This window comes from Anopheles cruzii, chromosome 2 (assembly GCF_943734635.1).
Source record: "Anopheles cruzii chromosome 2, idAnoCruzAS_RS32_06, whole genome shotgun sequence".
Lineage (NCBI taxonomy): Eukaryota > Metazoa > Arthropoda > Insecta > Diptera > Culicidae > Anopheles > Anopheles cruzii.
The window spans coordinates 61,590,211-61,616,550 of NC_069144.1; the positions used below are offsets into that span (position 1 = coordinate 61,590,211).

The 26,340-nt window shown below is 47.5% G+C and overlaps 6 protein-coding genes across 8 annotated transcripts; 2 read left to right on the plus strand and 4 right to left on the minus strand.

Moving 5' to 3' along the window:
- Positions 1 to 12,215: 12,215 nt before the first annotated feature.
- On the minus strand, positions 12,216 to 17,469 carry LOC128267197 (TBC1 domain family member 31). The gene is made up of 9 exons (XM_053003987.1): positions 17,396 to 17,469; positions 17,209 to 17,328; positions 17,005 to 17,153; positions 15,804 to 16,924; positions 14,393 to 15,536; positions 13,217 to 13,419; positions 12,781 to 13,011; positions 12,388 to 12,579; positions 12,216 to 12,317 (listed from the first exon to the last, which is right to left on the minus strand). The coding sequence occupies exons 1-9, from the start codon at positions 17,467 to 17,469 to the stop codon at positions 12,216 to 12,218; spliced, it is 3,336 nt and encodes a 1,111-aa protein (XP_052859947.1).
- Positions 17,470 to 17,841: 372 nt separating this feature from the next.
- Positions 17,842 to 20,798, minus strand: LOC128278250 (uncharacterized). The gene is made up of 5 exons (XM_053016933.1): positions 20,293 to 20,798; positions 19,413 to 19,540; positions 19,060 to 19,347; positions 18,863 to 18,986; positions 17,842 to 18,792 (listed from the first exon to the last, which is right to left on the minus strand). Exons 1-5 carry the CDS (start codon positions 20,333 to 20,335, stop codon positions 18,647 to 18,649), a joined length of 729 nt encoding a protein of 242 aa, XP_052872893.1. The 5' UTR covers positions 20,336 to 20,798; the 3' UTR covers positions 17,842 to 18,646.
- A 242-nt stretch (positions 20,799 to 21,040) lies between these two features.
- LOC128268519 (protein SGT1 homolog) lies at positions 21,041 to 22,125 on the plus strand. 2 transcript variants are annotated; one of them, XM_053005639.1, is made up of 3 exons: positions 21,041 to 21,123; positions 21,282 to 21,767; positions 21,858 to 22,125. In XM_053005639.1, exons 2-3 carry the CDS (start codon positions 21,405 to 21,407, stop codon positions 22,044 to 22,046), a joined length of 552 nt encoding a protein of 183 aa, XP_052861599.1. In that variant the 5' UTR covers positions 21,041 to 21,123; positions 21,282 to 21,404; the 3' UTR covers positions 22,047 to 22,125. The 2 variants fall into 2 exon arrangements, with proteins under 2 accessions (XP_052861599.1, XP_052861598.1); XM_053005638.1 differs by lacking the exon at positions 21,041 to 21,123 and having other exon boundaries at positions 21,249 to 21,767.
- A 41-nt stretch (positions 22,126 to 22,166) lies between these two features.
- On the minus strand, positions 22,167 to 23,340 carry LOC128268516 (deoxyribonuclease TATDN1). Its single transcript, XM_053005635.1, has 4 exons — positions 23,292 to 23,340; positions 23,042 to 23,221; positions 22,387 to 22,984; positions 22,167 to 22,303 (listed from the first exon to the last, which is right to left on the minus strand). The coding sequence occupies exons 1-4, from the start codon at positions 23,338 to 23,340 to the stop codon at positions 22,204 to 22,206; spliced, it is 927 nt and encodes a 308-aa protein (XP_052861595.1). The 3' UTR covers positions 22,167 to 22,203.
- Positions 23,341 to 23,654: 314 nt separating this feature from the next.
- LOC128268517 (uncharacterized) lies at positions 23,655 to 24,494 on the plus strand. 2 transcript variants are annotated; one of them, XM_053005636.1, is made up of 2 exons: positions 23,655 to 23,812; positions 23,887 to 24,494. In XM_053005636.1, exons 1-2 carry the CDS (start codon positions 23,691 to 23,693, stop codon positions 24,335 to 24,337), a joined length of 573 nt encoding a protein of 190 aa, XP_052861596.1. In that variant the 5' UTR covers positions 23,655 to 23,690; the 3' UTR covers positions 24,338 to 24,494. The 2 variants fall into 2 exon arrangements, with proteins under 2 accessions (XP_052861596.1, XP_052861597.1); XM_053005637.1 differs by having other exon boundaries at positions 23,890 to 24,494.
- LOC128268515 (DNA repair protein RAD51 homolog 4) lies at positions 24,388 to 25,498 on the minus strand. Its single transcript, XM_053005634.1, has one exon. The coding sequence runs from the start codon at positions 25,496 to 25,498 to the stop codon at positions 24,497 to 24,499; it is 1,002 nt and encodes a 333-aa protein (XP_052861594.1). The 3' UTR covers positions 24,388 to 24,496.
- Between the last annotated feature and the right edge of the window lie 842 nt (positions 25,499 to 26,340).

Consider the following 26,340-nt stretch of genomic DNA (forward strand, 5'->3'; position numbering starts at 1 on the left):
GTCGACACCTGCCGTACCGTAATTAAACCGCACACCAAATTAGGGGTGCGGCCACCAGGTAACCCGCTCAGCGCGGCATTAATGCCACTCGACTTCCTGGTCGGGTGTCACCGCCTTTTCGATTCGCCTTTGTCAAAACTATCGAGAAAAAAGCGCACCCTGTGTAATGGTAGGAAGGTGTTTGCCCGTGAACCGTGTCAAACCGAGTCATTCATGTCCTCCAACAGCCGGTAATCTAATTGACTTCCGACGGGCTCGATAGTTGCTCCACTGCATCGCATCTGGCCCGAGCAAAAGAAGAGCACAAAACGAAAAAGGAAAAAATGTTGCGCCCAGTTTTCTCGCAGTTTCCACAGTGACGATAAAAACAGGAAACTTCTGTCACAGTTAACTTACCGGAATCTCCAGTCCTTGGAACAGGTCCGAGCGATGTAGCGAAGAATAACAAGAGGCAGAGTGGAAACCCTCCGTCATCAAGAACAGCTTCTGACCGTATGCGCCAGCTGGCTGGATGCCAATCCGGAAGGGCCAAGATTAAAATTACCTTGCTCCGTTGCTCTCTCTCTCTCTTTCTCTGCGGTGCAACACATTGCTGAGCGGATTCAAATCAAAAGTTTTTCCCATCAAAACATCTTTTCTCGATCCGTCGGCCCCGGGCCCAGTTCCGGTGTAGAAAGTTTTGCACAGTGCCAGTGCTAAAGAGTTGACCCCTCGGTGGCGTCGGTTGTTGACAACATCTTTTTTACCACGATCTTACACTCCGGCGAGCATTGAACGCATGAAACATGATGCGTATCCGTTTAAATCGAAAAGAATTGAACCGTTCACCAGGGGACGGTTCATGTGATTCGCCGGGAAGTGCCACGGTTTAGTGGCGGAAATCGGACAACGCCCGTTGACCCGTGCTGCTACGCGCGACCCTTTGTGGGTGTTTGGAAAAGTTTCTCAGGAACTTGGATCCCTTCCGACTACCGTTTGTGCGTTTCGCACCATACACCAGGCGTCTCCATCGATTTTCCCTCGCAAAGTTGCGACAAATCCGTGCAAAAAAGCGAACCAAACCGAGCACACTCGAGTGAAAAGTTGAGTCGTAAATTGTTTTTTACGGGACAAATATTACTTTTCCCGGCGGTTTGCGGTGGTAGCCTGTTCCGCAATCCGTTTCCGGCGACCGGTCGGACCGTTTGCGTTGCAAACTGGCACGAAACCTTCTCTGGGTCTGGCTCGGGGTTCTGGTGGTTGATTACGATTTGAATTTATTGAATTGACCTCATTACTGCATCCGACAGTAGAACTGAGCGATTTCGGACATTCATTTCTCCATAAAAGCTTCATATGGAAAAAAGACCCATTAGCCTGTGGCATTCCAATTCCCGGAAACGACCACTTAAGTCACTGCCAATATTGCTGTTTTCGTTTCCATTTTTTAAAGGCACTTTAGAGGGCAACAAACCCACGCACCTGGCGTAAATGGATCACAAAGCGTTTGCGGTTTTAATGTTAATAAATCATCTTATTATCGCCGCCCAATCAAGCGCGGTGCAAATGAAACAAATTTAATTTAATCGCTCATTAACGCCCATTAAATGTCAATTAGTTGACCGATTCAGTGACCCCACTCGGCGAATGGCGCGAGTTGCAGACCAACGGCTTGCCGTACTTGATTTCCGTTACGAAGTAAAACGCATAAAATCACAATACTAAAGATTGCCACGCCAAAACTTAGTTTCCGGTAAACAAATTAACGAACGCGAAAGGGATCAATTCGCAATCTAATTACAAGTTTCGCTTTTTCGTTCTCTAAAAATCGCTTCTGACAGCGAGAGGCTTACAGCGTTTTTTCCAATCATCCATCGATCCCACGAGGAACTCGATCGAGCTCCGAGCTGCCGGCTGCTGGAACCCTGGAAGCGGATGCCAGGTTTTTCCCCGGTTATCCGTTTACGAGTGTAATGCAATTTTCTTAGGTGTACCTGGCAGACCGCCATCAGGTGCTCAACAATCCCCGGGCGGGGCAGAACTACCATCCTTCCGGTCAATTTTCAATTTCCGACCGCAGCTGGTGTGCCAGCCAGTTGACCGGCGACGGTTAGTTGCCAAAGCTAATATGGGAACGAGGCGCACCGTGGACACCAGTGGAAGCGATATTCAAATGCCGCAAAAAATGTTGTCGAGCTCTACATCATAAAAGGGCTACTGGAAGTGGAGTGCCCAGCGTGGATGTTTTATGTATACCTTTTCTTCGACGCCCGGTGCGATGAGGATGAAATATTAATCAGATAATAGCATATCTATTGGCTCAGTAGACACCATCGTCATTCGATGGGCTGGAAAATTGACACTTTGCTCATAACGACGCTGGATCCCATGACAAGATAATTGATGTTCTGCATTGGCGTTTACCAGTTGCCAATGTGTGACTGAAAGTTGCTTGTGATGTAACAAGATCCGATTTGGATATTGCTCAAACTAACTACTGTTTACATTAGTACAACCAGTGCTGCCATCCGCTTACAGGCGGCTCAAGCAGACCTGACATCCGGAAGGAAATATGTAGTCCGACAGAGCGGAAAACCCAAGAAACCTCCCCAGGGTGTTTTCCATTATTGGCCCCATATGACGAAGCAGGATGTGTCTGGCGCTCACTGGCCGATTACTCAGTGCACACGATAGTCTTCCGCGTACAATCAATTCCATTTCCGTAACTCTATCGTTGTGCACCGTCGGCACGATTTTCCCACGACCCGCTGGCCACGACCTCGAAGGACCGGTGGTGGGGCGAATCGAAAGAAATTGAATTTCCTTTCGGATTAATCTCAGACAGTAAATCTCGTTTCCCGCCAACCCGTACGGATTGTTCGCAAGATGGACAATAAATTTCCCATTGTTTCGTGCCCGAGCCATTGCGCCACTGCTCGGACAGCGAGATGAGCCATCAGTGCAACGTCGAATGCAACGTCCGAGGCGATCATTGATCGACCGGGTGAGTATTCCCAGGCCAGATCTGTGGGAGATATCCAAGAACCCACCAGCTTCTGACTGACATCGCGGCATCGGTGCATCGGTCGGTTTGGAAGGCAGTGCCTGAAGCAAATTCGAGATAGACCGTCGGTTATTACAAAGTTTCCCGTCTTTCAATCAACTCCATCAATCTGACAATTTACAGCTTCTCGGTTCCAGGCAATCTCGCCTTCGTCTAGTCGTTCGACAGCTGTGCGTAAAATTAGGGACAGGATACACGCCATCCGGCTATGATTAATCGCGAAACATGTCTTAGATGCAACGAAGACAAAAAGGAGCTCTTCCAGTCAAGCCAACGGGATCGGGACCATAATTGACGGAATTGATTGCACTCAGATGATGTCTTGCTTAGCGCGGCCCATAAATGCAACCCAGAACCGAACCGCGGGAAAAGAACTTCACTGAAGCCGCGGCCTCGGTCGGGGCTTTCAGTCCGAGCATCTATTGAGACCTCTGGCCCACCAGACCCGCTTTCGGATCGGTTCCATTAGATCTAAATCAATCAAACGAACCCGTGCCAACAGAGCAGCGTCTCTGTTGCGCTGCCCGGAACGTTATGCATTTGAGCCATTTTTATTCTCGCCAGCCGTACGGTGCCTTATCAAGACAAATCGGTTTCATGCCACGCGCACCGCTGGCCCAGCAGCACCGAGTTGCAGCTCCGAGCTGTACCGCTCTCGTTTTTCATCAAATATGCCCCGACAGATGTTCTTCGTTTTTCTTTACATTAAACCCTTTCATCGAACATTTGTTTATCTTTCCCCATTTCGAGGGATTTCCATCGGGGTTTTCGAGGGATTGTTGGAGTGAAATTCAAAGCGACACTTTTTCTAAAACCCGGACCTAGGTTATCAATACGTTTTGCAGAGCCCAAAAAGGTCGCACAATCTGGCAATGTTGGGCCCCACAGGCCCAGACCGTGGGGCCTCGTCAGCAACATTGTCCCCACGGCCAAGTGTACGTTGTGACATCATTACTGTCAGCTTAACGGAGAGCCGCTGCTAAATCAAGCGATGATTCTTTTTCTCGCACAAATCCGTCCAATCAGCCAATCCAATTTTATGCGATCATCCGCTCCGGATTCCTCGGATTTGATAACGCGGAGCGTGTGAAGGAACCGAGTAAAAAGGGCAACGTGTGTGCAAAATGTGAAACCATCTACCGTCGATTGACGGGCGCATTACCCTGGAGCGGGTTACGAACCGCCCCAAAGCTAGCACACAAGTTAGGCCCATGAACAGCCGAGCATGTCAACTTATGAGCCCCCGTCGCTTATGTAAACGTTCTCGAGATAGATGAGATAAATAAATGTTGCCCGGCAACAAACGACGTCGGAGAGTGTTTCGGTAAATATTTGCAAATAAAATAAAAATTTAATTATTCGCACATTAGACACCGCAAACACCGTTCAGTGCATCTTGCGGCGGATGGCGAACAGTTTAAAAGCTCTCAAATAACGGATTTCGAATGCTTCCCTCGGAAGCTTATCATCTTTAATACTGCCTAGCAAAGAGTCATGAATGTTAAAGAAACACAAACACACGGCCGCGAACTAGTTGTTCCTGTAAACGCAAACAAGGACAACGGTTGTGGGGCATCGTCTTGCTCGTGGTCGCCATCCATCTTCTACGTGCTTTCCTTCGACTGGCGGCAAGTATAAATATTCTGCAAACGTATCGTAAAACTTGCCAAACACAAACAGTGCCTCACCAAGACACAGCACCGGGCGCTCCCCGGCATCGGCCTTCACCAGAGTAACATTGTTTAGCACACCGAGCGGAACGTCATTTGCATACGCGCGACATAAGAAAGAAAGTATGCAATTATGCGAACTCCGGGCAAGTCGATGGCAGTAAACGATAGCGACAAACTCACGCCCGCTCGCCAAGATCAGCGCTCAAGGTGGCTGATCCTATGGCTGAGCCCCCGCAAGGCTACCAAAGCAAGTCAAACAAATTCCCTTAACCTAATGGCTGGTTAACGGTAGGACTTCATCAATGTTGGCCCTAGACAAGTAGTGTCTTCGTAGCCTTAAAGTCGTCGTTCACGTTTTGGTGATAGACACGTGTCCGTATAAATGTACGGATGTAAAGCGTTTTTTGTACAGAAAAACTTCTAATTAGTGTTTCACTATGGAAACCTGAAAAGGTAAAAGGAAACTCAATAACACATTGGCCAAAAAGGGAGCATTTTGCCAGGATGCGAATTGCTTACCTTTACAGTTAATTCGCTTTTACCTTCCGATCTTTGATGTTCCCTGGTTGGTGTTTTACATTTTGAGCTACTTTTTATGGTCACTCTCACCACGAAGGTACCGTCCGTGGCACGACAGCAACAATTAATGTAAATTGTAATGAAAAATTCCCTACGCCGTGCCTGGACGCACCGAAATTTGATCAGGAATTTGATTGGGTCCACGGATCACTTTACTTTTGTTCGAATACAATATGCATCGGAATTCAATTTGCAGAGCGCAAGGTCCTGACCAAAGTTGTAAGTTTTAACAGCCGCGAGAGCCTCGGTTGGGGCTCAAGACCATCGGTACTTCCCATAGAACCGAGCCCTTCAAATTATTCAAATTCAAATTATTTTGCATCACTTTACATTTTCATTCTCAACGCAAAACAGAACGGGGAACGTTCTTTTAATTAGTGTTTTAAACTGGTTCAACCACACAATTAACAAAGTAGATGCATTATTTACTTTGTCCATTCTGCGCAAATGAATTTGTTTTTTCCCCCAAAAAAACGAGACAAATCGATAGCAAAATCCAAATGGAGCGTCCACTTTGCCTTGCCGTAACCATTACCGAAACGTGGCAGCATTTTAGTATAAACGTTTTCTGCTGGACCCTCTTCTATATTAATGTCCATATTTCACGGATACGAGGAGTTCTAAATTTGATAGACAAAACATCAAGTCCGCTCATCAACCAATTTGGACGAGTAAGGCCACAGGCTGGCGTGCATAAGAAAAAGATTCTCTCATATTACTAACAGCTAGTGTATGTTTGCATCCTACCTGGTCAGTACATGAAGCAATGAATTGACCGTGCTGTGCCAGAGTTATGCAGCACAACGAACTAAGGGGATTCATTTGGAAGCTTTCGCGAAAACTATCCCACCAACTCCGGTAAACTTTGCGGACAACAGCGAGCCAGAAACCCCGCCACAGAATCCTTCGCGTTCCCACGTTTCATTTTGAAACCCATTTCAATGCGAACGAAACGATAAACTTCTCTCAACGTGCTCCGAGCTGTATACATAACGCGTTACAACCCTGGACGAATTTAATTACTTTTTGATGCTGCGACGATTTCATAATTTCGACACTCGTCCTACGCTCATCGCACTCCTTGGCCACGGAGCACGTAATATTTTATGCCATTGCCGCCGCCCCACGCAACTAATTGACTACGGAATCGGAACCTTTCACGTTTAAGGCCGCTTTCGACGCATCCAAGGGATTTTGCAAGATTGTGCAGTCAAACTTTGTACACTAAAGTTTTGGGCACCCACCTGCGTCACCTAACGTCACCCATATGGTAACGATATTAACTTGAATGCGGGAACTAAATTCAATTTATCGTCTTAAGTCTCTCCAGCCAAGGCCTGGGCGACACAATCCAAGAAAGCCGGATTTGCATCAACAACCCAATCATAGAATCGTATGTCAAGCAGGCGGGGTCAAAACAATATTGCCATGGTAATACATTTCAGTAAGTTTCCAGTCGCTTCGTCCATGAATCCCGACAGTATGGTGAAAAGTTATCTCATTGCACCACGGAAGACACGTCTCTAGGCCAACGTACAAGACGTGACAAACGAAAGTTGTCACGTTTTAATCCTAACTTTAAATCCGAAATAGTTCTTATAATAGCACAGTTATGGAAACGAATGAAAGTAAAACAAAATAAAAGAATGTTTACCAAATTACTGACAAATAGAAAAGCCAAAATTAGACGTAAGCATTCTCCCGATGGTCATAGTTTACGCTGAATTCCTTCATGTGACAATTTTTTGGCTTAGTTTTTCTTAACACTTCGCTTATTCGGGGCACGAAGGGCTCTCTAGCAGTTACGAACTTCGCCACACCCGACGCAAGCTACACCAAAGTTCCGCTGCTCTCAGAAGCAAAGCGTTTACTGCGAAACTCCCACGGTATCTTGGCCCGTTTTATGCAATGTCTCGACCAACGGCAAAAAACGCTCCGAAACTTTCACCAAATGCAAGTCCTCGCGCACTAGTAACCGAAGCAAAACCGCCCTGCGCAAGGAATTGCATCGCTCATAATTAAACGCCGGTTGAATACGTCCGAAAGTACGTACAGAGTACGAGCACACAGTGCGGCACGGTCCTCGGTCGTTTCTGCATGATGAAGGGCAACTATCAACTAACTGCTTGGTACGCCACATGCTAGCATAGGTCAACTTGTGATTTATGGTAAACGTGTCTTGCACTTTTTTGCTGCTGCGGCCCGCGTTTTCGGTCGCTACAGTTCCTCATTTTTTACGCTCGGAATTTCGGACCGAACGACTGCAGCAAAAAGCCCCGCCCTCGCCTACAAGCGAAATCATTTCAAATCCTTCGTACGAGAGCAAAGCTTAATTTGTTGATCCTTGGTACCGTCGTCACCGTGATTAATTGGTCAACAAGTTTCGGTCGGAGCAAATCGGAGCATAATTAGGTAAACTTTACCTAGACGGGCCGGCTGCTGGTCATGGGTACGTGGAAGGCCAACTGCAAAAGTTACGCCATCCGCCCAGCGAGCAACGCAGCAGTTTTCGATTGAACAATTTAAATGAGGACCATCAATAAAGCAAAAAATGCAATCCCCACGTGCAAACTTTTGATGCATTACCGAACGCTGTTCTTATGCCCCGTGGCTTACAGGTGCTGCAGCGGAGGACATTTTGTGTGTGCAACTCTCACCGCGAAGGTTAGACGTCGAAAAGAAAAGTTCCGCTGTCCGTGAGTTTGTGACCAACCTCGTTAGGGTGCATTGTTGACGTTTTACTGGCAACTGTTGATAAGGTAAAACTCTTCCTGCTGCAATTTTGCAGTTTTCCGCTTCGCTGAAAAGTTTTTCGTCCACAAAAAGGGATTATATGTTGTGTTTTGTGTAGCGCAAATTAATGAACTGAATTAGTCATAAATTAGGGAAACTGAAGCTTGCGTGATTCGTGCAAAGTTTCACGATGTTTTCAAAATTTCGCGTTGTATTTTGATGAATATACTTTTACAATAACTATTTTGGTTTTTAAGGTTCCGCTACCAATTTGTGCCGAGATGCAAAATAACTAACAAACTAACGACCCTGCTACTCCCTAGTGCAGTGCTCGATTCCTTGTTATTCCGATCCCTCGGCCGGCAAGCACGGTTGCACACCTCATTATTGTACCTCGCAACAGCAACTCTACGGCTGGTACTTCTCAATTTGTGACCGTGAAGCATACAGTTCCATTTCTTCCTCTAACCACACCACCCACCGGCCCGTGGCGGCATTTAGATTGAATTGCATTCCGTGCACATCCTTTTGCCGAGGTTTTATGCTGCCACTTTCGCTCGACGGACAAACGCAGTGTCTGAGCATCTCCTGCAACGCAACATCCAGCCTCAAAACACACATTGAGGGAAACGGTCCATGTTTTGCATACAAATCGATGATTTTACTGTGGACCAGCGCCATAAATTTAACGATAATGTGGCAGTGATTAGCGCCTGCAACGGGTGCAACACTCTTTCGGACTGATCATACACAAATGGTTTCGCTTTAAAATGCATAACTGGAACGGTTGGCTCCTGTTGGCCCACTCGTGCCATTTATAGATTTGCATAATATTTTGCCATTCGTTTATTGCCCCGGGATCGTTGTTTGGCATTTTCGGACGCAGATGATAGCCTTGCAGAATCGACGACACGATGAAATGCATAACTTCAGCTTTCATAGCATTGCAAACTCCCTTATAGCAAATGCTTTGAATATTCGAATATTCGACAAGCAATTAGCATTCCGTGAAGGGGAATTTCCGATCTGTTGCCAACGCTATCGAAAGCTAGTTCTCGTTCTGATTACGTATCCCGATCTTCGGCTTAGCTTTGAGGTGTCTCCGTGCGCAAATAGCGAGCCTAGTGCCTCTGTCAGTAAGCGGCTTACGCCCGGTCGCTTGGCCGGCCATGGTGTCTAGTTCGGTCCCGTCTTTCTCATTATCAATCCGCTTATCAGTGGACAAGATCATTTTTCGGCTTTTTCTCCCAGTTCATCGGTCTGTGTCCTCGAACGCAGCTCCTCCAAGATAACAGTGTACCGGAGAGAAATAATGGGGACGCAAAAAGCAAACGGAATTGCAAATGATGTGCTGAAAACTGAGACAACCCCCAAAGTTGGTCCAATCCCGGTGTTACTCGTTGGCCAGGTGCTGTGGTTCATTCATTATGCATAGCTTTTATGGCATTAATCAGTGTGTATGTGAGACGGGCCAATGAATTTTTATTACACAGTCAACGGCACTTTCAACGCCGGCAGCAACGATTTCTGCCATCAAGGCAAAGGGTTCGCTATGCCGCACAGCGAGAAAGCGCTGATATAGTAAACACAGCGTCCCGTCCTCCGGGGACTCATTAGTGGCTGGCCCGATGAGACGCGGTTGTCCACGGCTAGTTGCCTGGCGGGAGTGTAATCTTCTCGATAAAGAACGATACTGGTGTCTCACGATGCAGTGCTTGGAGTAAACAAAGGTCCAATTAACATTTTGCGGTTATTTTCTTGGAGCTCAAGTGCCTTCAACAAAGTACTGTCCTCAATTCCCCGATAATGAAAGGTACTACAGATTAAAGATGAAAAACCAATATGTCCGTTAATCAGAAAATACTCTGTGCTGTTATTGTACAATCTTCTAACGGTAGTCAATGAAAGCGATCCCTTTTGCCACCAGTTCATTTAACACAATCAGAGCAAAAGTACCGCAAAGTAATCAACAGTCTTTTCCAACGGAGTGTGGTGCAGTTTATTGATCAAAGAACTTTCGTAGTCGTCCCTGGTAGGAGGCAGCCGATAAAGAATCTTAAATCAACTGCGTATCATCCATACCAGCTAGTATTTGTGGAAGAGGCTTTTGGCATTGGACTCTTTTGTTGTAGGTATTACAACCGTTCAGAAGGTGCCTGGAAGGTACCTGCACCTTGTTTGGATTATAGCTGAACGAAAAAATGAACGATCACACGATTACTCCTGCACCGAGGGAGCAAAGGGAATCCCAGGGAACGGCCATCCATCATGCCGTAGACGTCGTTACGTTGACTTTTCCTTTTGCCATGCAAAACGGAGGCCAATAGGATGGACCCTCCAAGGTTCGAGATTTGTTTCAATTTACACAGCTGTTGCTGTTGCTTCCATTTACAGCTTCATACGGATACGCCAATCGACGACAAGGACACTTGTGCTGCCGGGCCGAGGATAGAAAAGCTTTCAACCGGCGAGCTACTGGACAAATAGGAAGCCCGACAACATGTCCAGGCCAAAGGGCACTCTAGCGTTATTAAATTACGTGATTGAAGTTCAAATGATATAATCACAAGCACCCATCGCAACGAGAACCAACCGACGTGGAGAACACTCTCGACGACTTCTGCCCTGCTGCAGATTTATGTACCTACCTTGGCGGACGAAAAAAAAACGCAAAGACAGGACATCACCGAATGACCGAATGACGCTGGCTGGATCACCGAATGATGACGAGAAGAAAAAAATTAAAGCACATAACACTCACACGGCTGCCGCTATGAGGGCGTGCCAATGTGCATCCAATGTGATGCTAATAATTTTGCACATGTAGCTACGGCGAGAGAGTTCTAACGATGGTAGTGGCCGTGTGTCACAGGATCCTGGGTACAATCACCACGGAAAACATCATGCCGATCGTGCCCGGCGGAGTGCAAAAAACCAGTTCGCAGATAAATTGCAGGCAAATAGCAGTGAAAACGGCACCAAGCGGCACGTGCCCATCGTTAGATTGTTATCAGACCGTAATGCTTGGCCCAAAATGTCCGACGCCATCTGGTGGGACCCAGCGCATGGTTCAGAGAAACTCAGTAAGCCCTGGCTGACCAGCTTAGAAGGTAATGATTTGCAGAGAGGAACGCGCTCTCCATGGCTTTTCGGCCACAGCCGTTCCCGGACGGTATAAATCATCGCCCAAAAGGAGGTGACGCGTATAGTCCAACCGGTTCGCCGCGGGGCTCGCTCGTGATGTTCGAAGGTGGATTTATCTGCCCACGCTCTCCAATAAATTCCCAGCATACATCATCTACGTTGCGACTGGCGCGTTGGTGGTAAAAAACTATAAAAGCGAGCCCCAAGAAACAACGGAGCCCGACATAGAGCTGCTTCAAATGGCGTAGAAAGTGTCATCGTGCAAGATCCATTGTCGCGAAAGAAAGGAAACAACTGGCGCGGAGCAAGGGAGAAAGTAAAATAAAAAAACAAAGGGTTTTCGGTCCGGACAAAGCCAAAGCGTTGCGAGGCGCCCAACCCAGCGCAAGGATAGAATATGCACCAGATCACACCGGATTCAAATAGGTACTCAGCGTGTAATAAATCTCTATTGTTGGGTGCACTACTTTCCCTTTTGCTTTTTCGTCCACTATTTCCACTGACTGCACAATCCCAAATCCATCCCATCGTTTGTCAGGTCCGCATGGAAGCGAACCACCCCGGGATGGACGCAGCAGATGGGATGAAATATGAGAAACATAATACTTGGAGTCATTCCGATACGCCATTACTGGATGAGTTGCATTTTTCATCGTTCGCTCCGACTGCTCGGTACGACGTACGTGTCCGCAACTCACCCTTACACGGCAAATGATCTCTTCATCCTGGTCTGGATTGCATGGCGCCGCGAACGGTGCACTGGGAGCCTGTACTTTCGGACTCGGCCACGGGCGCCGATCGAACCACTCACGCGCGGGGTCATAAAAACGCACAGACAGCGATGCAGCGTCCCTGATGCAATTCCGGCGCTTTTTATTATTGACAAGCGGAAGGAAGCATGAAGACACTGCGCTCCGTAAGAGCTTTTCTTTGTTATTCGTTCGTTAGGTGTGCTTTGGTTCTTGTTTTATTGAACTCAACGCAGAACAACACACTTCGACGCACTCCTCCGGCACGGTACCTGGCGTGTACTTCGACCCGTTTTAAGGACTCAGTTTAGTGGAAGTTTTGTGCGTCCTGTCTTGTTTCAACCGCTGCAGGATCTTTACTTGTTCCTCAACTTTTCGAATCTTGTCTTCATATAGCTGCAGGAAGAAGATGTGACGAAAGTTACAAAAAACGACCACCCCACCGCACGGCTGAAGTTAACCAAACCTTAAGCTGACTGGTGGCGGCCACCAGATCCGGCTTTTTCACAGCTGATGCTGATTGTTCCTTGGATTCGCTCGCTTCCGCCTTTGGCGGGTATCGTTCATTACTGGCGATGGTGGCCACCTTTCGCAACTCCGACACAGTGCGGTAGGTGTACTCGTTAGCCCCAGGTTGCAGCCCCAGGCTGGAGTAAGTCTAGTGCAGGCGATGCAACGGGAGCGAGAGAGAGATCGAAGAGACAACCATTTACTTTCCAAACTTTGGAGGCAAAACTTTCCCCCGTATCGTTACAGTAATCCGTAGTGGATGGGAACATGATCGGATTTAGGTTTCCGTTTTTTCTTTTGCCTACAGGATGAGGATGGTTATGGTGCAATGGCCACAGGGTCAACTTACCCGATCGATTTCGTCGTAAAGTTTCTGCTTCTGCACTGCCAGCTGCTCGAGAGCGGCGTGGTAACGATGTTCCATGTGTCCCCGGCTAGACTCTGGCCATCCGGAGGAATCTGCAGTGTGCAATCGGGACGCCTCCACCGCAAGGCCGCTCCTGTACCGACCGACCAGTTCCAGCTCTTTCAGTTTGATATCCTCTTCAGCGAACAGTAGATCGGTCTCCTCGCGTTGTTTCTGCCGCGTTGCAAGACGACGAAAAGCAAATACGACCGAGGCCCCGGCGGAACCAGCGGGCGACGTTCGCGAAGGAAATGAAAGAAAACCTAATTTTAAGGCGAATCCATTTCGAGGTGCCCGGTGCAAGTCCGAGCCAATCGCGCACAATGGCGGGTGTTGTGTATTGGCGGCTGGGGCCCCAGGGCGAGCCACTGCTTCTTACCTCGCGGTCGAGTTTCTTGAGCAAAGTTTCGAGATCCCGCTCGCGAACCGAGGCGTCACTGACGAGTTTGGCATTGTGCAGATCGAGCGACAGTTCGCTCTCTCGTTCGCGCAGCTGCTTCCGGTGCAGCAGCAGCAATTTCCGCTGCATCTCCAGCCGCTGCTCTTCCCGGCTGATTGCATCTTCAAACTTGCGCTCCACTTCTGTCGAAGCCCGGAACGGAAGTGCAGGGAGAAAAATTGTTAGTCATCTTTCTTGAACCACACTGCGGAACGTGCTAGACGCGCGAGAACTAAAGTTCCAACAGGACCCCAATGGTAAGGCACAGGACCGTGGCCTGTTAGAAGTTGTGTGCAGCATATGATGCCAGTCGTGTCGTGCTGCTCGCGTTCCATTATTTATCCAACTATCAAAGCAATGTTGCTGTTCCTGAACAAATCGGAAGTTTGTGCCCTTCGATGTGTTCGGATACATTTGTCGAAGCAAGTTCCCACGAGTTGTCTCACGCTACGTGATTCCAAAATGAATTCAACTCCCTTCGACTCGGAACAAAAGCCTAGCTATACCGTAAAGTTGTGGAAAGTGAACGAACGCAGCATTAAAATTCATCCGAAACCACCCGAAACTATTCATTATCAATTCCAAAATGTTTGTAAAGCAAACTTTCACCGCCGCGATTTGACTTCTATTGGGTAAGAAACGGGCCACAATTGCAAGAAACCAATTTGCATTCCGTTCTTAACGCCGAACTGCCTACGACGTTTAATTTTGGATTTTTTAGCTACTTTTCGTATTTTCAAGGTAGCACCAAGGATGTGCTGATAAACACGGGAAAAGTTAGACGTAATCCTCTTAGTTTGGTGCAATATGCTTAGTTTTACAATGCGCTTCACCTTCGGCCGACGATTTTAATGCGATTAAAAGGATCCATCCGATGCACGCCGTATAGTGAGTTGGTTTTTAAACCCCTCGGCCAGCGGGTGACGGTGTACCAAGGAACCGAAGCCAAGGGCGCATCATAAGAGGATTGTGCTGCACTCTCTTTGCACAGCGCGCAAGCACCGATGAACTCACGCACTAAGCTGTGACTTAGTGGACCACGAAAAAAAGCGAAAGACATGCCATCTGATACCTAGACCCCGCAGGCGGTGGTCGTTGCAATCGCTCATTACTTACCCTGCAAGCGCTGCTCGTGTTCCTGTCGGATCAAATTATTCACCATCCGGTCCTGTAGCGAGTGCTCCAGCTTTTCCAGCCCTATAATTTTCGCTTCAAGCCGTTGCTGCTCCGCCTGAAGTGCCCCAACCTGGACACACCGAGCTTCGGTGAGTTTTTTGGGAAAATTGCTAAAACACGCGTACGTCCTCGACGGGCCGTCGCCGACACATACGGACGTATCGGACGCTGTCGAAGGACTTGACGATTCGCAATCCGCAGCACTCTCCCCTGAATTGGGACGACCAGCGCCGGGCCGGAATGCTGCCCCCGCCGACGACGATGAGCCGATCGCGTTCAGTGGAACGAATGATTTAATGTAATGCTGAGGATGGATGGATCCGGTGCCTTGCCGGTCCATTAGATCGTGCGCACGGCGTATCAGACGCCGCACATCGATGGCGGCGTCTGGCAAATGACGGAAGAAGTTTTCGATCTCTGCCGCAGTCTGAAGAGCCATCAACACGCCACGCTGCACACTGCTGTAGGCCACAATTAGAAACACCGGAAAGTACGGCTCGTTCGATAGCACATGATCCCACAGACACTGCCAGTGGTGCGAGTCCGGGCAGCAGGCGGCAAAGGCACTCTCCATCAGCGGCAGGGCGTAGGTGCGGGCCTCTATGTTGTGTCGACGATAAAAATGCATCAACCGTGGCTCACACTCGGCCAGCACGTTCGTAACCATCGCCAGGTAGTTGAACGGTTCGAGAGGAGCGAACTCGAACCACAGCTGGCACTGGTTCAACAGTATCGTGGCCACCGTTTCGAACAGCGTCAGGGCATCGTTCGGCAGGGTCCGGGCGAAAGGCAGCACGAAACTTGGTACGTAATCGACCAGCCCGAACACGGGGCACCAGTGCGCCAGACAGGAAACAATTTTCTTCAGACTACGAACGGTCCGCTGGTCAGCGACCTCGGCGAACCGTTTGTCGTAATCTACGACGCAAGGATGCTGGCCACGCTGCAGGAACGCACCGAAGCTTTCCGCATCGCCCGGCAACTCGAGGACGCCACGCCAGATGGTGGGCCGATGTTTGGCCGGATACTCACCATACTCTTTCAATATCGGAAGCAGTCGATCTTTCGGTAGATTGTGCGCTATCTGCCAATAAAGAAAGGGAACAAAAAAGTGTTTCGAGGGGTAAAAAAAGGGGAAAACAATTACGATGCGACCAGTGAGGAAACAGAAAAAAAGTTCCGCCAATGAGGTCATCCAAAACGGCGGCCCAACAGGACAAACATGCCAAGAAACCAGAACGACACACTCGCAAGAGCGTAATTAGAGAGGCAATAAATTGTGGTCCAAAAACTTCGGCGGCGGAACAAAGAAATAGAAACTAAAACTGCTCTCGGAGATGCGTAGCCCTACCTGCGACTGAACAGCGTCCATTTGGCGGTCGTTTTTAATTCGACGCCAGCTCCGGAGTTGAGTGCTACCACGGTATTCGGAACGGTCGCTCGACTTCACGGCGCAGTAATGGGCCGGTGAGCGTGTCGTTGGACCGAATGTGGGTTCGGTGGCATCTTCCGGTTCACTACCGATCTGCATTGCGTAGCGCTGCAAATTGTGTAGTCGTACTTCGCCACTTTTAAGCACACTCGCCAGCATTCTTCCGTTGTTGGCCAAAGCAAATTTATAGCATCTCGTGCCGGTTGGTCGGCCCATCTCAGCGTCCAGTAGCGAACGGACCACCGCCAGGCGGCTAGTACGGTGACCAAAATTCACCAGCACTAAATCATTGTCAATGGTGTGCGCGGCCAGCGCAATCGCCGTCGTTGACCAATGACGGTGGCGGTTCAAGCCGGTACCGGTTACACCGGAGGCGGACTTTACTAATGGTGCCGCAACGGTTGGTGGTTCGGCAGGTGGAACGAAGGCAAAGCGCTGGATAAACAAATTGGAAAGCACCACTAGTCGCCAGATCAGCCACGAGTCGAGCGCTAGAAATGCCAGAGTGCCATTGCTGCAGAACATCGCATAGTGGCGACCGTCGCTGGTCACTTGCGCTCCGCGTAAGTAGCCCTCGTGGCGTTTAGCTGTAATGCGCCCAATCAGCATTCTAATTTGGTCGTTCGCAAAAGTTGAATCTTGATTGGTTCCGGTCAGCTCTTTTGTTTGCTGCAGCGCACAGTCCACCACTTCCGCCGGTCGACCCTTAAGGTGCAGCTCGATGAGCTTTACGGCGTTCAGTTCCTTAATCGGTTTGAAGTTCATTCGATAGACTTTCAGTATGCCGGAGGTGGTGTGACCAATCAAAGCGGGGCCTTGAGCACTGCTAAACCAATGAGTTTGATCCAGCGACACTGAATCACTCGATGAAAGATTGTAGTCCAGACGAGACACTTCCGCGAAGCTATCGATGGCATAGATTTTGGAACCGTTCACTGTCGTGACGAGCACATAGGAGCTTCCGGATCCAGCGGGCGATTTCTTTAAGCTTAACACCCTTCCTGCATGAACCTGCAGTTTCACCCGGCATTGTTCTGTGTCTGGAGGGAAGAGGGAGGGAAACAATCAGTTTTAATTGTAAATCGAAAAACATGATTATAAGTTCTTCTAAACAACTCACCCAAATCAACGACAAACAGCATCCCATCCCTACTGCCCAATGCCACGAGATGGCTTCCCAACAAGCCTTCAACAACGGTCACCTTTTCCACCAGCTCCGATAGATACCAATAGGTTTGATGAACCAGATCAAACACGAACAGGTTGTCCCTGGAAACATAATCATAGTGTGATGTTCGAAGTTGGGATATCGAAAGATGCTTACCTATGATCGGCGGCGATCAACCGGTCGTTGTTGGCAGTGAATCCTGCCGCCGTGAAACGGACCCGCAGCACGGTTGCGTCGTTGTGATTGCGCACGGTGTGGTGAATGTTTAATAATATTCTTAAATGGGAGATTCTTATCAATTCCTTTTGTTCAAAGGTAAACGCTACGGCCAATACGAACGTACCCTTCATCGCTGGATGTGCTAAACTTAAAATCCGTTTTCCTTGTTGCCTTACGTATGCCCGCATTCACTTCCATTATTTGCTATTAATGATCAATTATGTAACAGTTATGCAGACTTTTACAATGATCTTTCCTAGATCTTTTCGAAGATCACGCACTTGTCCCGTGAGATGTTTACCCTTTCCTCGCATTGTTTGTCAACGCGTTGAAGCGATGGCAATGTGTGCGTCACCATGGCAACAGGTGGTTACACACGCATGCCGAATTGTAGAATGCTGACACCAATACCAATTCACACACAACAGCTGGCAATGCAGGATTCCGACCCTTTTTCGCTATCGTCCTTTTTCGGATGCGTGAAACCTCTTTTCATGCTTAAAAAATACAGGAGTATGAAACGATTTTACTGGTCGGTTTCTTATTATTCATGTAAACCGTGCACACCCTGTCATCATCGATCACTTTGCACAAATGTTACTACGCACTAATGTTGTCCCACAGCTTGAATGACTCAATATGTACCGGCAGACAAACATTTGTAAAGCTCTTCAAAAGTGGTTTATTAAAAAAAGACAACAAGAATAGGCTGGAAAACGAAAGTATGTATGAAAATGCAAACAATACATGATGTCCATGATGGGCCGAGAGATGTTCGGATTAATTGACTTTCGCTTAAAGAAGTATATGTAAATATGTATATGCAAATCGTCCTTATATCATAGATGAGTTCGATGAATCCGTTCACGTGAGTTCGATATCTCTACAGCTGATAACAGGTATTAGTCGGACCCGCAAGGTTTCCGCAAATCGGCTAGTAATCGCAGAAGATCGTACGAAATCGAGTCAGAACTTGATCGTTCAACGTGTGCGAAAGAGATCGTGTCAAGAGTCACAGCGTTATTGCTTATAGAAGAACCAACCCTACCCGCCCCATAGATATTTTCCTTATATTTGCTCTACTATATAGTTGAACGCTTCCTGCGGTAGAGAGCTATAACGAAAGGAAAATGCCATGGAAATGCCGAAAAAATGCTTACAACCAGTCATTCGAAGCACGAGCAACTTGCGACTGTGTGTGACTGGAGAAAGGGAGGTTCAGCGTCGGGTTTGTATCGTCTGATATAAATATAAAAAAGCTATCACAAATCTCTCAATTCTTGAGCTTGTCCTGCAATCCGCCCCGCTGGTTCGGTGGCCGGGATTGATCGGAAAAAAGTGTTCAAAAAAGAATAGAAATACGAGTCTGCGTTTTCTAGTAACAGCACCAACCGACGCGCTGTTCGTCGCCGTGCGCTATGTGGTCTCTGCTCCAAGACGGTGTTTCGAGTCGACCCGTGCCGTCGCTAAGTATGCTATCGTTTTCCACTGGAATGCCCATTTGTACCACGCCGTTAACGCCTGCAAACCAGATAAGAGGGAAACCATTTTACCGCCCTTCGGAACACCAAATGAAGTGGGATGTTCTTACGTGTGGAATAGCCTGAAAGGACGAGTGAATCGTTGGACTCGTATCGCTTCAACGAAGAGCACATGTCTTCGCCAGAGAGTTTTATTAATCCTACCGCTATTGATATGAATACTTGCTCGATACCCTGCATGAAAAGGCACAAGAGAAGTAAAGTAATCATTAGGGCACCTCCCAAGGGGCTTTCCACCCAAACTCACCTGATCGTGTAGGGCAGAGGTCTCGAAGTAGTTGCCACCGATCGAGTTTGCGTACAACATAGCTTCTTCCCGGGAGACAGCACGTTTCGCTTCCAGGTCGAGCTTGTTGCCTACCAGTGACAGTACCATCGGTTCCTGCACGTTGCGCTGCAGTTCCTGTACCCAGCCCTTGATTTCGTTGAAGGAATTGTATTGCGTGAGGTCGAACACTAGCAGTGCCGCGTTTGCGTTGCGATAGTACAGTGGCGCCATGGCCTTAAATCTTTCCTGACCGGCCGTATCCCAAACCTGCAGAGAAACGTTCTTGCATCGTAAACCCCTTTTCAACGCCACATGTCCCATGGTAAGCTCACCTGCATCTTTACTTTGAAATCTTCCAAGTTTACTTTGCACGTGAAGAACGATGCTCCGATGGTGGGCGAAATTTCTTTGGTGTACACATTGGAAACGTAACGCACCACCAAACTCGTTTTACCAACACCTGCGAAATAGAATTAAGCAATAAGATAAGTCCCACCGTTTGTTGACACAAACCGCATTGAGTGTCTGCTGTTGGCAAACAGGGCAATACTGGAGCCTGAACGAAATCTATTGTTCACTAGAGCTAAGATAAAAGCTTATCACATTTTGTGTTGGGCTCGGGTTCTTATGTTTTGAATGCTATAGTCACGGCTATTTGATCAACAATTATCTGCCACGCCACTGAACCCGACAAGAAATGCACATGACAACAAAGATTCCTAGCAAAAGATTCGTTTTTTTTCTGAAGGATTAGAAGTGCGGTCAACTTGCATGCAGATAAGGAAAGCTGAGAGATTTGCTCGAAATAAAAGTGGATAAAATGAAGAGAAATAGAAAACACAAAGCAAAACGCTTAGCGATCGCTTCTACGGGTGGACCAGCCTACTGAGCCTTTCTGCACTGATAAGCACAGCTGCGATTTGTGCGGGCTGGCAATGATGCATAAGTAAGACAAACCCCTTTATGCACATACAATCTGCAACTGGCTAAAGAATGTGGAGCAGATAAATGGAGGGAAAAATCCCATCGTTTTCATTAGGCTAAGAAATGCGCAGTACTGTTGAAGACGGCGAAGGAAAAAACCATGAAGACGAGAGTCACAATCTTGCTTCTTTGGGCTATGAAAGTTTACCAGCCGTGGCCGATTTTCCTCAAGGTAAAGGTCACTAGACGGAAGCGTGTCCGAAGCAGAGCTTGCTGCGAAATACTCACCTTGCGATCCGAGCACGACTATCTTTGCTTCAATCGCTTTCATGTTTTATGTTATATCTTATTCGCCTTGCTTTTCACGATGTTGACGAGTATCTTCGCGTTTCTCTTTGCGCTGGTGTTACAGTTAGTTGATTAATTGAATTACAGTCCCGTTGTTTTGGCCCACGTTCCCGTCTGAACTCCGTTGAAATGGTCGTCCTAAAGCCGAATTTTGACCTTGCCACCAAGTTGCGGTGACCTAACTTTGGAGAATCTCCAATTTTTCCACTTCTTACAACAGCTCCAGTCCTTGATATTGTTTCTTCGAGCGACACGTTTGGCTGTGGACCATGAGCTTTCACTCATGTTCCGCACCATTAGTCCGGGAACTGCGCACCATCCTCACAAGAGCGCACACTTTCGGTCAAATGCAACAAAGTTCGATCAAGTAAGGGTAAACAAGGAGCGGCTGAGTTTCGAGTAATTTACTTTCCACAAACGGCTGAGTTCGCTGCTTTTCTTTGGACACGTTCGCTTTCCACTTGGAAAATGCGTTGACAACCGTCGGAAATAATGTTGCTCCGTTGCATTCATTTGTAAACAAAGGACTCGCAAAAGTGACAGTTAAACGGCCAATTTGGATGGTTTTTTACCTTTTCTCCTTAATAAGGACAAGAAAAGGCAATTTGACTCCAACACGAAAAATCACGAACATTCGTGATTTTCATGGAAAAATATCAAATAAAATGTCGTGTGCGAAAGCTAATAGTTTGATCATATATTGCTACGCAAAACAAAGTAGCCGTCGACGCTTCAACCAATAAAAACCAGCAGAAAACCCGTGAAAATTCGGTAGGTAAATTGCTTAACTGCGATCGAACAGGAAACACTTTATCATTGTTTACTATTGTCTGATCGTTTTAACGTCACTTTTGTCAATGGCAACAATTTAATGTCACTGGTGGGACTCGCAAATGTCGTAGTTTCTAGAAAACACATTTCCATTTCAGCAGTCGCAGCGTCCCGTTCAATCCCGCGTGGAACGTGAATTTGCTAAAAAGTATCTATCATTTCCTGTTTCTGTGGAAGAAACATAGTTCAGTGCCACGGTCGGCCATTGTAGATAGCGAGCAATGGCGAGCAAGGTTAAATACGATTGGTATCAAACGGAGACGGCCGTCACGGTGACGGTGTTATTGAAAAACGCTGCAGAAAAGAACTATTCCGTTCAGCTGGAGCAAAATACGCTGCGGTTGCAGGCGGACGATGTCGAACCGATTGTGTTGCACCTATGGAATCCGATCAACACCGAACAGAGCAGCCACAAGGCCACTCCGAGCAAGGTCGAAATCAAGCTCGCCAAGATGATCGGCCATCGGTGGGATGCGCTAGAACGCCAGGAACAGGTCGACGAGCAACCGTCCACTGCCGTTGCTCCGGCCAAACAAAAGCACGATTGGGATAAAATTTCCAAACAAATCGAAAAGGATGACCCTGTAAGTGCGTTTGTGCGGCGATCTTCCGGTATCATCACATCCCTGTCACCTTCCGCATTGCTCAATACGGTTCCTTGATTCTAATTTTAGGAAAAGGACGATGTAAGCGATCTCTTTCGGAAAATCTACGCCGATGCGAACGAAGACACCAAGAAAGCGATGATGAAGTCGTACTATGAGTCGGGCGGTACCGTTCTCAGCACTAACTGGTCCGAGGTTGGCGCCAAGCAGGTGCAGGTTCAACCGCCGGATGGTTGCGAGTACAAGAAATGGAAATAATTCTCTCCCGCCCCGTGCACCGTGAACATGAATAGTGCTATGGCCAATACATGTGTTTTCGTATTATTTAAATAGTGATTTTTTTTTTAATTCAACTTCTTTCTTAGTGCAACATTGGATTTATTTTCTATGCCAAATCAATGCTTTCAAGAGTGTCTTAAACAGAAAAAAACATTTTCATCGTGTTGTTGTAGTACTGCGCAGCAAGTTCCGAAATTGATTTTTTTTTCACACCAGCTAACACTTCGAGAACTTGGCTAAAAATAAATATTTTGAGGAAATTAAAACGATTCCTATGTTACGTTTTTCTTCCCAACGACGGCAGTGCATGTCAACTCACCAAATCATAACCGGCTCACAGCGTCCAGCAATGAGGGAGTTGGGGTCCCATTTTTCTTTTTTCTTCACGGTCGGAAACTTGCTTTTCACGTACTTCGATCCGGCATGGGACGGCCGAATCTCGCACCATGGGCTATCGGTTTCTATCATAATCCATTCGTCTGGTATACTAGCCACAACCGCAAGATTATCCTCCGTCTTTAGTGAACACCCGTTGAGACCGATGTAGAATCCTGCCGCTATCAATGTCTCAGCCGCAACCAACGGTCCGTCAAACGAGTGCACCACCCCACGCTTCGGAAGTCGTTGGAGATTGCGCTGCAAAATCGCAATGAAATCATCGTGTGCATTGCGACAGTGTAGAAACAGTGGCAGATTGTATTTTTCCGCCAAATCCAGCTGCTTCTCGAAGAAACGTTGCTGAACGTCCTTTTCGCAGAAATGCAATCGATCGTAGTCCAAGCCGCACTCACCAACAGCGATCACCTTATCGCGATGGCTCTCAATCTCATGGCACAAGGATGCGAAATATGCATCCGGATCTGTCTCGCACTGTCCGCAATAAGTAGGATGGACTCCAACAGTGCAGTAAAGTCGCTCTAGAAAAGTAAACTAAGCAAATAAATGCAAGCACGGCACGTGGTTGACATGCTTACCATCATTTTTTACAATATCAAATGCGGAGCCACAGTCCGAAAGCGTTCCCACGGTAACAATAATTTTATCTAAGCCACCGGACCACCCACGATTCAGCACGTGCGAAAGATCCGGTCCGTGTTTCGCATTGCCGTTATAAATCCCTTGAAACATTGGGTCTGTGAGGTTTGCTCCAATGTCTGTAATTACGAAAATGATTGACCGTCTGATACAACATAATCCGCTTGACCTAACCGTTGCGTCGCTTACCTATCATTTTCATCATTTTATCCCCGAGAGCGAATCCGAATCGTCGCATACAACTTTGCAGGTGGAAAGAAACCCTTGGAAGGTTTATTTACAAAATTATGACAACAGAGCGACATTTTCGGCCAGATGCCAAGGTTGTTACAGGAAATTTTTTTTTTTGCTTGTCGTCGGCAAACTTTGGAAATCTAGTACTTCTTTTAATTGTTGACGTTTACCGCATGATAAATCTGAAGCTTTCTAGATCAGATTGTTTGCACAAATAATCAAAGAAATTGTGAGCTTTGTAGTTTTGTTTATCATCATAATCGCGAAAACCCAGTTTAGTTTACCGTCGAGCCCGATGCTCTCTAGATTATCGTACACAAAGGAAGTATTGCTGCAAATGAGCTACGGAACGTTATGTTTTCGCTGGTAGCAGATTATGGCGACAGTGAGGGATCGTCTCTGTCCGATTTGGCAGAGGCAGACACCAAGGATGAACCGTTAACCGATGAAAGATCCGGCAGCCATCCGATTAACACGTAAATTTGGGACCTACCAGTGGGATCAACAAGAACCGTCAGGTGTTCTACAAATGTCGTTATCCTGTTTTCAGTAGTGCGGTCTCATCGCTTCCCCTACCGAGTGCCAGCGATATGCTGCAGTCGGGTACGCATCGCGTAATACCAGGCAGTGTTTTTAGTAACCCTTTCCGCGAGGCGGAAGAAGCCAAATTGGCCAGTCTCGAGAAGCACGTGAAGATGGTCGATCCCGAGGCGAACGTTTCGGAGCAGAAACGTAAAGTATGTTGGAGCTATAAAAAGGGCCGCTGTCGGTTCGGAAGCAAGTGCAACTTTGCGCACGATTCCGACCTGATACTACGCAAGGAGCTGCCGAGCAGCGAGCACGAACCAGAAGAAGGCCCAAGCACCACAGAAGTATCGTTGGTGCCGACACAGCAAACGACGCCGAATAAAAAGAAACGTCCCGGATTGAGCCGGGAACTCGTGCCTCCGAGGAAGGTGCTTAAAATGTATCACAGGGAAAAATACGGGATGCTCAAGTAGCCGTAGCCCCCGGTGCGCGACACTTGCGGTGTACGTAGTGGTATTTCTTTATTAGCCATCTGTAAGATACGCGTTAGGGAAACGAGATATATGTTTTATTTACAGCCGACAAGTTCATCAGTAATGCGATTAGAAATAGACGCTTCTATCATTCTCCTTTTAATTGTCTTCAGTTGCGTTAGACACAAAACCAGCATCAGTTATCCGAACCTCTTTATGGGCCTTCGAGCGAAGGTAGCTACTTTTCCACACACGAATCAAGACTTTGTTCTCGTTCTTCTGCAGCAAAAGCCTTGTTCCGGGAGCGTTTCTCCAGTGTTTGCCCAGAGCGGGATGGAAACCTGCCGAGGCAAGCCGAGGTCCAACCTGCCGAGGTCTTCTTCGTCTTTCCTTTCCATATGCTTGAACCACTATATTAACGAGCACTACTGAAACTAACTGCTGCGCCGCGAACTTACGCAAGTAGCACAGAAGCTTCGTCAGCAAACCCGCAGGTTGGGAATAGCTTTTCGAGTCATGAAACAGAAACCAGAGCGCCGGTAGTGAATCGATGATGAGCAACATTGGTGTGGCCATTACTTTCGAGGCATCAGTATTGGCCAGATCTGCTACTACTTGTACTAGCTGTTCCGGCGAGAAGACACGCTCTACTTTGATTCGATTCATAACGTGTGCAAGATCGCGCCCCATTAACCCGCGGTGCTGCTGCTCGAGCAAGTGCTGGATTTTGGTAGCGGAAAAGTCACACTTGGTGTCGATGTAGTACACCATCCGACGATGTGTGTAGGCTACGTGTGCAGCAATAGACAGGCAAAGTTCGGTCTTTCCTGTGAACGATTCACCACATAATTCGTAGATATGGCCTGGCCGAAGACCGCCTTGTAGTAATTTATCCACATCCGACGTTCCGGTCGTTATGACGCTCGCTGCTCCTCTTTTGATCAATGCAGCTTTAGAGATTAGAGATCCAGAGAAGCGCTTTGCTAGACTTCTTTTAATGTCGACGATGCTTCTCCCGTTCAGGTTGGTGATTTTCGATAGCCGGTCGCTATCGATTTGAACAAAGCTGTACACGGTCGTTATGCGACTTTGCCGCAACAGCTTTATTACATACTCAGTGAGTGTTGGATGTAAAGATGCTGTTAACGGAGTGGCCGCCATTGCTTAGTATTGCGCCAATTTACGGTTTTACGTTATTCGGCTTACGAACCAAATGTTCCGAGGCGGAGCTTGTTTTGAAACCCACTTACTGCCAAGGTTTATAGATGTACATGGTGTACGTGACGTAAAAAGAGTATACGAAACCCTTACAACAACGATTGATCTCAATAAAGTCGAAATGGTTTTTAGATATTCATTTATGTTGAACAGATTAAATTTAGCATAAATAATTGAAATATTCAACTCACGTATTGACGTTTTTGAAAGTTTGTCTCAAACTGGCTGCGTTCGTTTCGTGGGCCTTTGAGCGCATCGAGTTCGCTCATGTTGGCAGCGCGTCGTCCTAGCACAAGCTCGGGCAAATCACTCATTCTCTTTCCGGCAGCCAAGAAGAAAGAAGCATTTTTCGTGACCCTTGCGCGCGTTCGCAATCGGAGTGGGAAGAAAATTACCTTCTGCCTCACTGCTCCGACTAGACAAAGAAAGTGCGAATATCCGAAAAGAGTGCGCGAATGCGGTGCAGTGCTTCATTACGACGTGCAAGTGCGAAAATCTGCGCGATGAGTGTGCTTATCGTCCGCGTAGGATCGAAATCGCCCTCCAGTTGAGGTACAAACCCAATGTTCGCTTCGCAGCGCACCCGGGACTCGCCCGAATAATCTTCAAAAGCAAGATGGCTGCCGCAAGGGCTTTTTCAACTGTGTCGTTCACAGAATGGCAGAACGCTGACTTTCGCACGGTCTAGCGTGCGATGTGGGCAATCTTGAATGAATTAATGGCGTAATTTTCTGTGGTGGAAAAACGTGAAATATTTTTTTGCTTCGTTTTTCTGTCACGATTTG

Coding starts and splice junctions, on each gene's coding strand:
- LOC128278250 (XM_053016933.1), bottom strand. CDS start 20,335: ATGAAAGCGATTGAAGCAAAGATAGTCGTGCTCGGATCGCAAG. Junction 19,348..19,412: donor ATTTCAAAGTAAAGATGCAG/GTGAGCTTACCA, acceptor GTTTCTCTGCAG/GTTTGGGATACGGCCGGTCA. Junction 18,987..19,059: donor CCTCTGCCCTACACGATCAG/GTGAGTTTGGGT, acceptor CTTTTCATGCAG/GGTATCGAGCAAGTATTCAT.
- LOC128267197 (XM_053003987.1), bottom strand. CDS start 17,469: ATGGAAGTGAATGCGGGCATACGTAAGGCAACAAGGAAAACGGATTTT. Junction 13,420..14,392: donor ACACGAGCAGCGCTTGCAGG/GTAAGTAATGAG, acceptor GGGCTTCGACAG/AAGTGGAGCGCAAGTTTGAA. Junction 12,580..12,780: donor TTTACGACGAAATCGATCGG/GTAAGTTGACCC, acceptor CGCCTGCACTAG/ACTTACTCCAGCCTGGGGCT.
- LOC128268517 (XM_053005636.1), top strand. CDS start 23,691: ATGTTTTCGCTGGTAGCAGATTATGGCGACAGTGAGGGATCGTCTCTG. Junction 23,813..23,886: donor GGCAGCCATCCGATTAACAC/GTAAATTTGGGA, acceptor TCCTGTTTTCAG/TAGTGCGGTCTCATCGCTTC.
- LOC128268516 (XM_053005635.1), bottom strand. CDS start 23,340: ATGCGACGATTCGGATTCGCTCTCGGGGATAAAATGATGAAAATGATA. Junction 23,222..23,291: donor TAAAATGATGAAAATGATAG/GTAAGCGACGCA, acceptor TCGTAATTACAG/ACATTGGAGCAAACCTCACA. Junction 22,985..23,041: donor TGATATTGTAAAAAATGATG/GTAAGCATGTCA, acceptor TTACTTTTCTAG/AGCGACTTTACTGCACTGTT.
- LOC128268515 (XM_053005634.1), bottom strand. CDS start 25,498: ATGGCGGCCACTCCGTTAACAGCATCTTTACATCCAACACTCACTGAG.
- LOC128268519 (XM_053005639.1), top strand. CDS start 21,405: ATGGCGAGCAAGGTTAAATACGATTGGTATCAAACGGAGACGGCCGTC. Junction 21,768..21,857: donor AAATCGAAAAGGATGACCCT/GTAAGTGCGTTT, acceptor TTCTAATTTTAG/GAAAAGGACGATGTAAGCGA.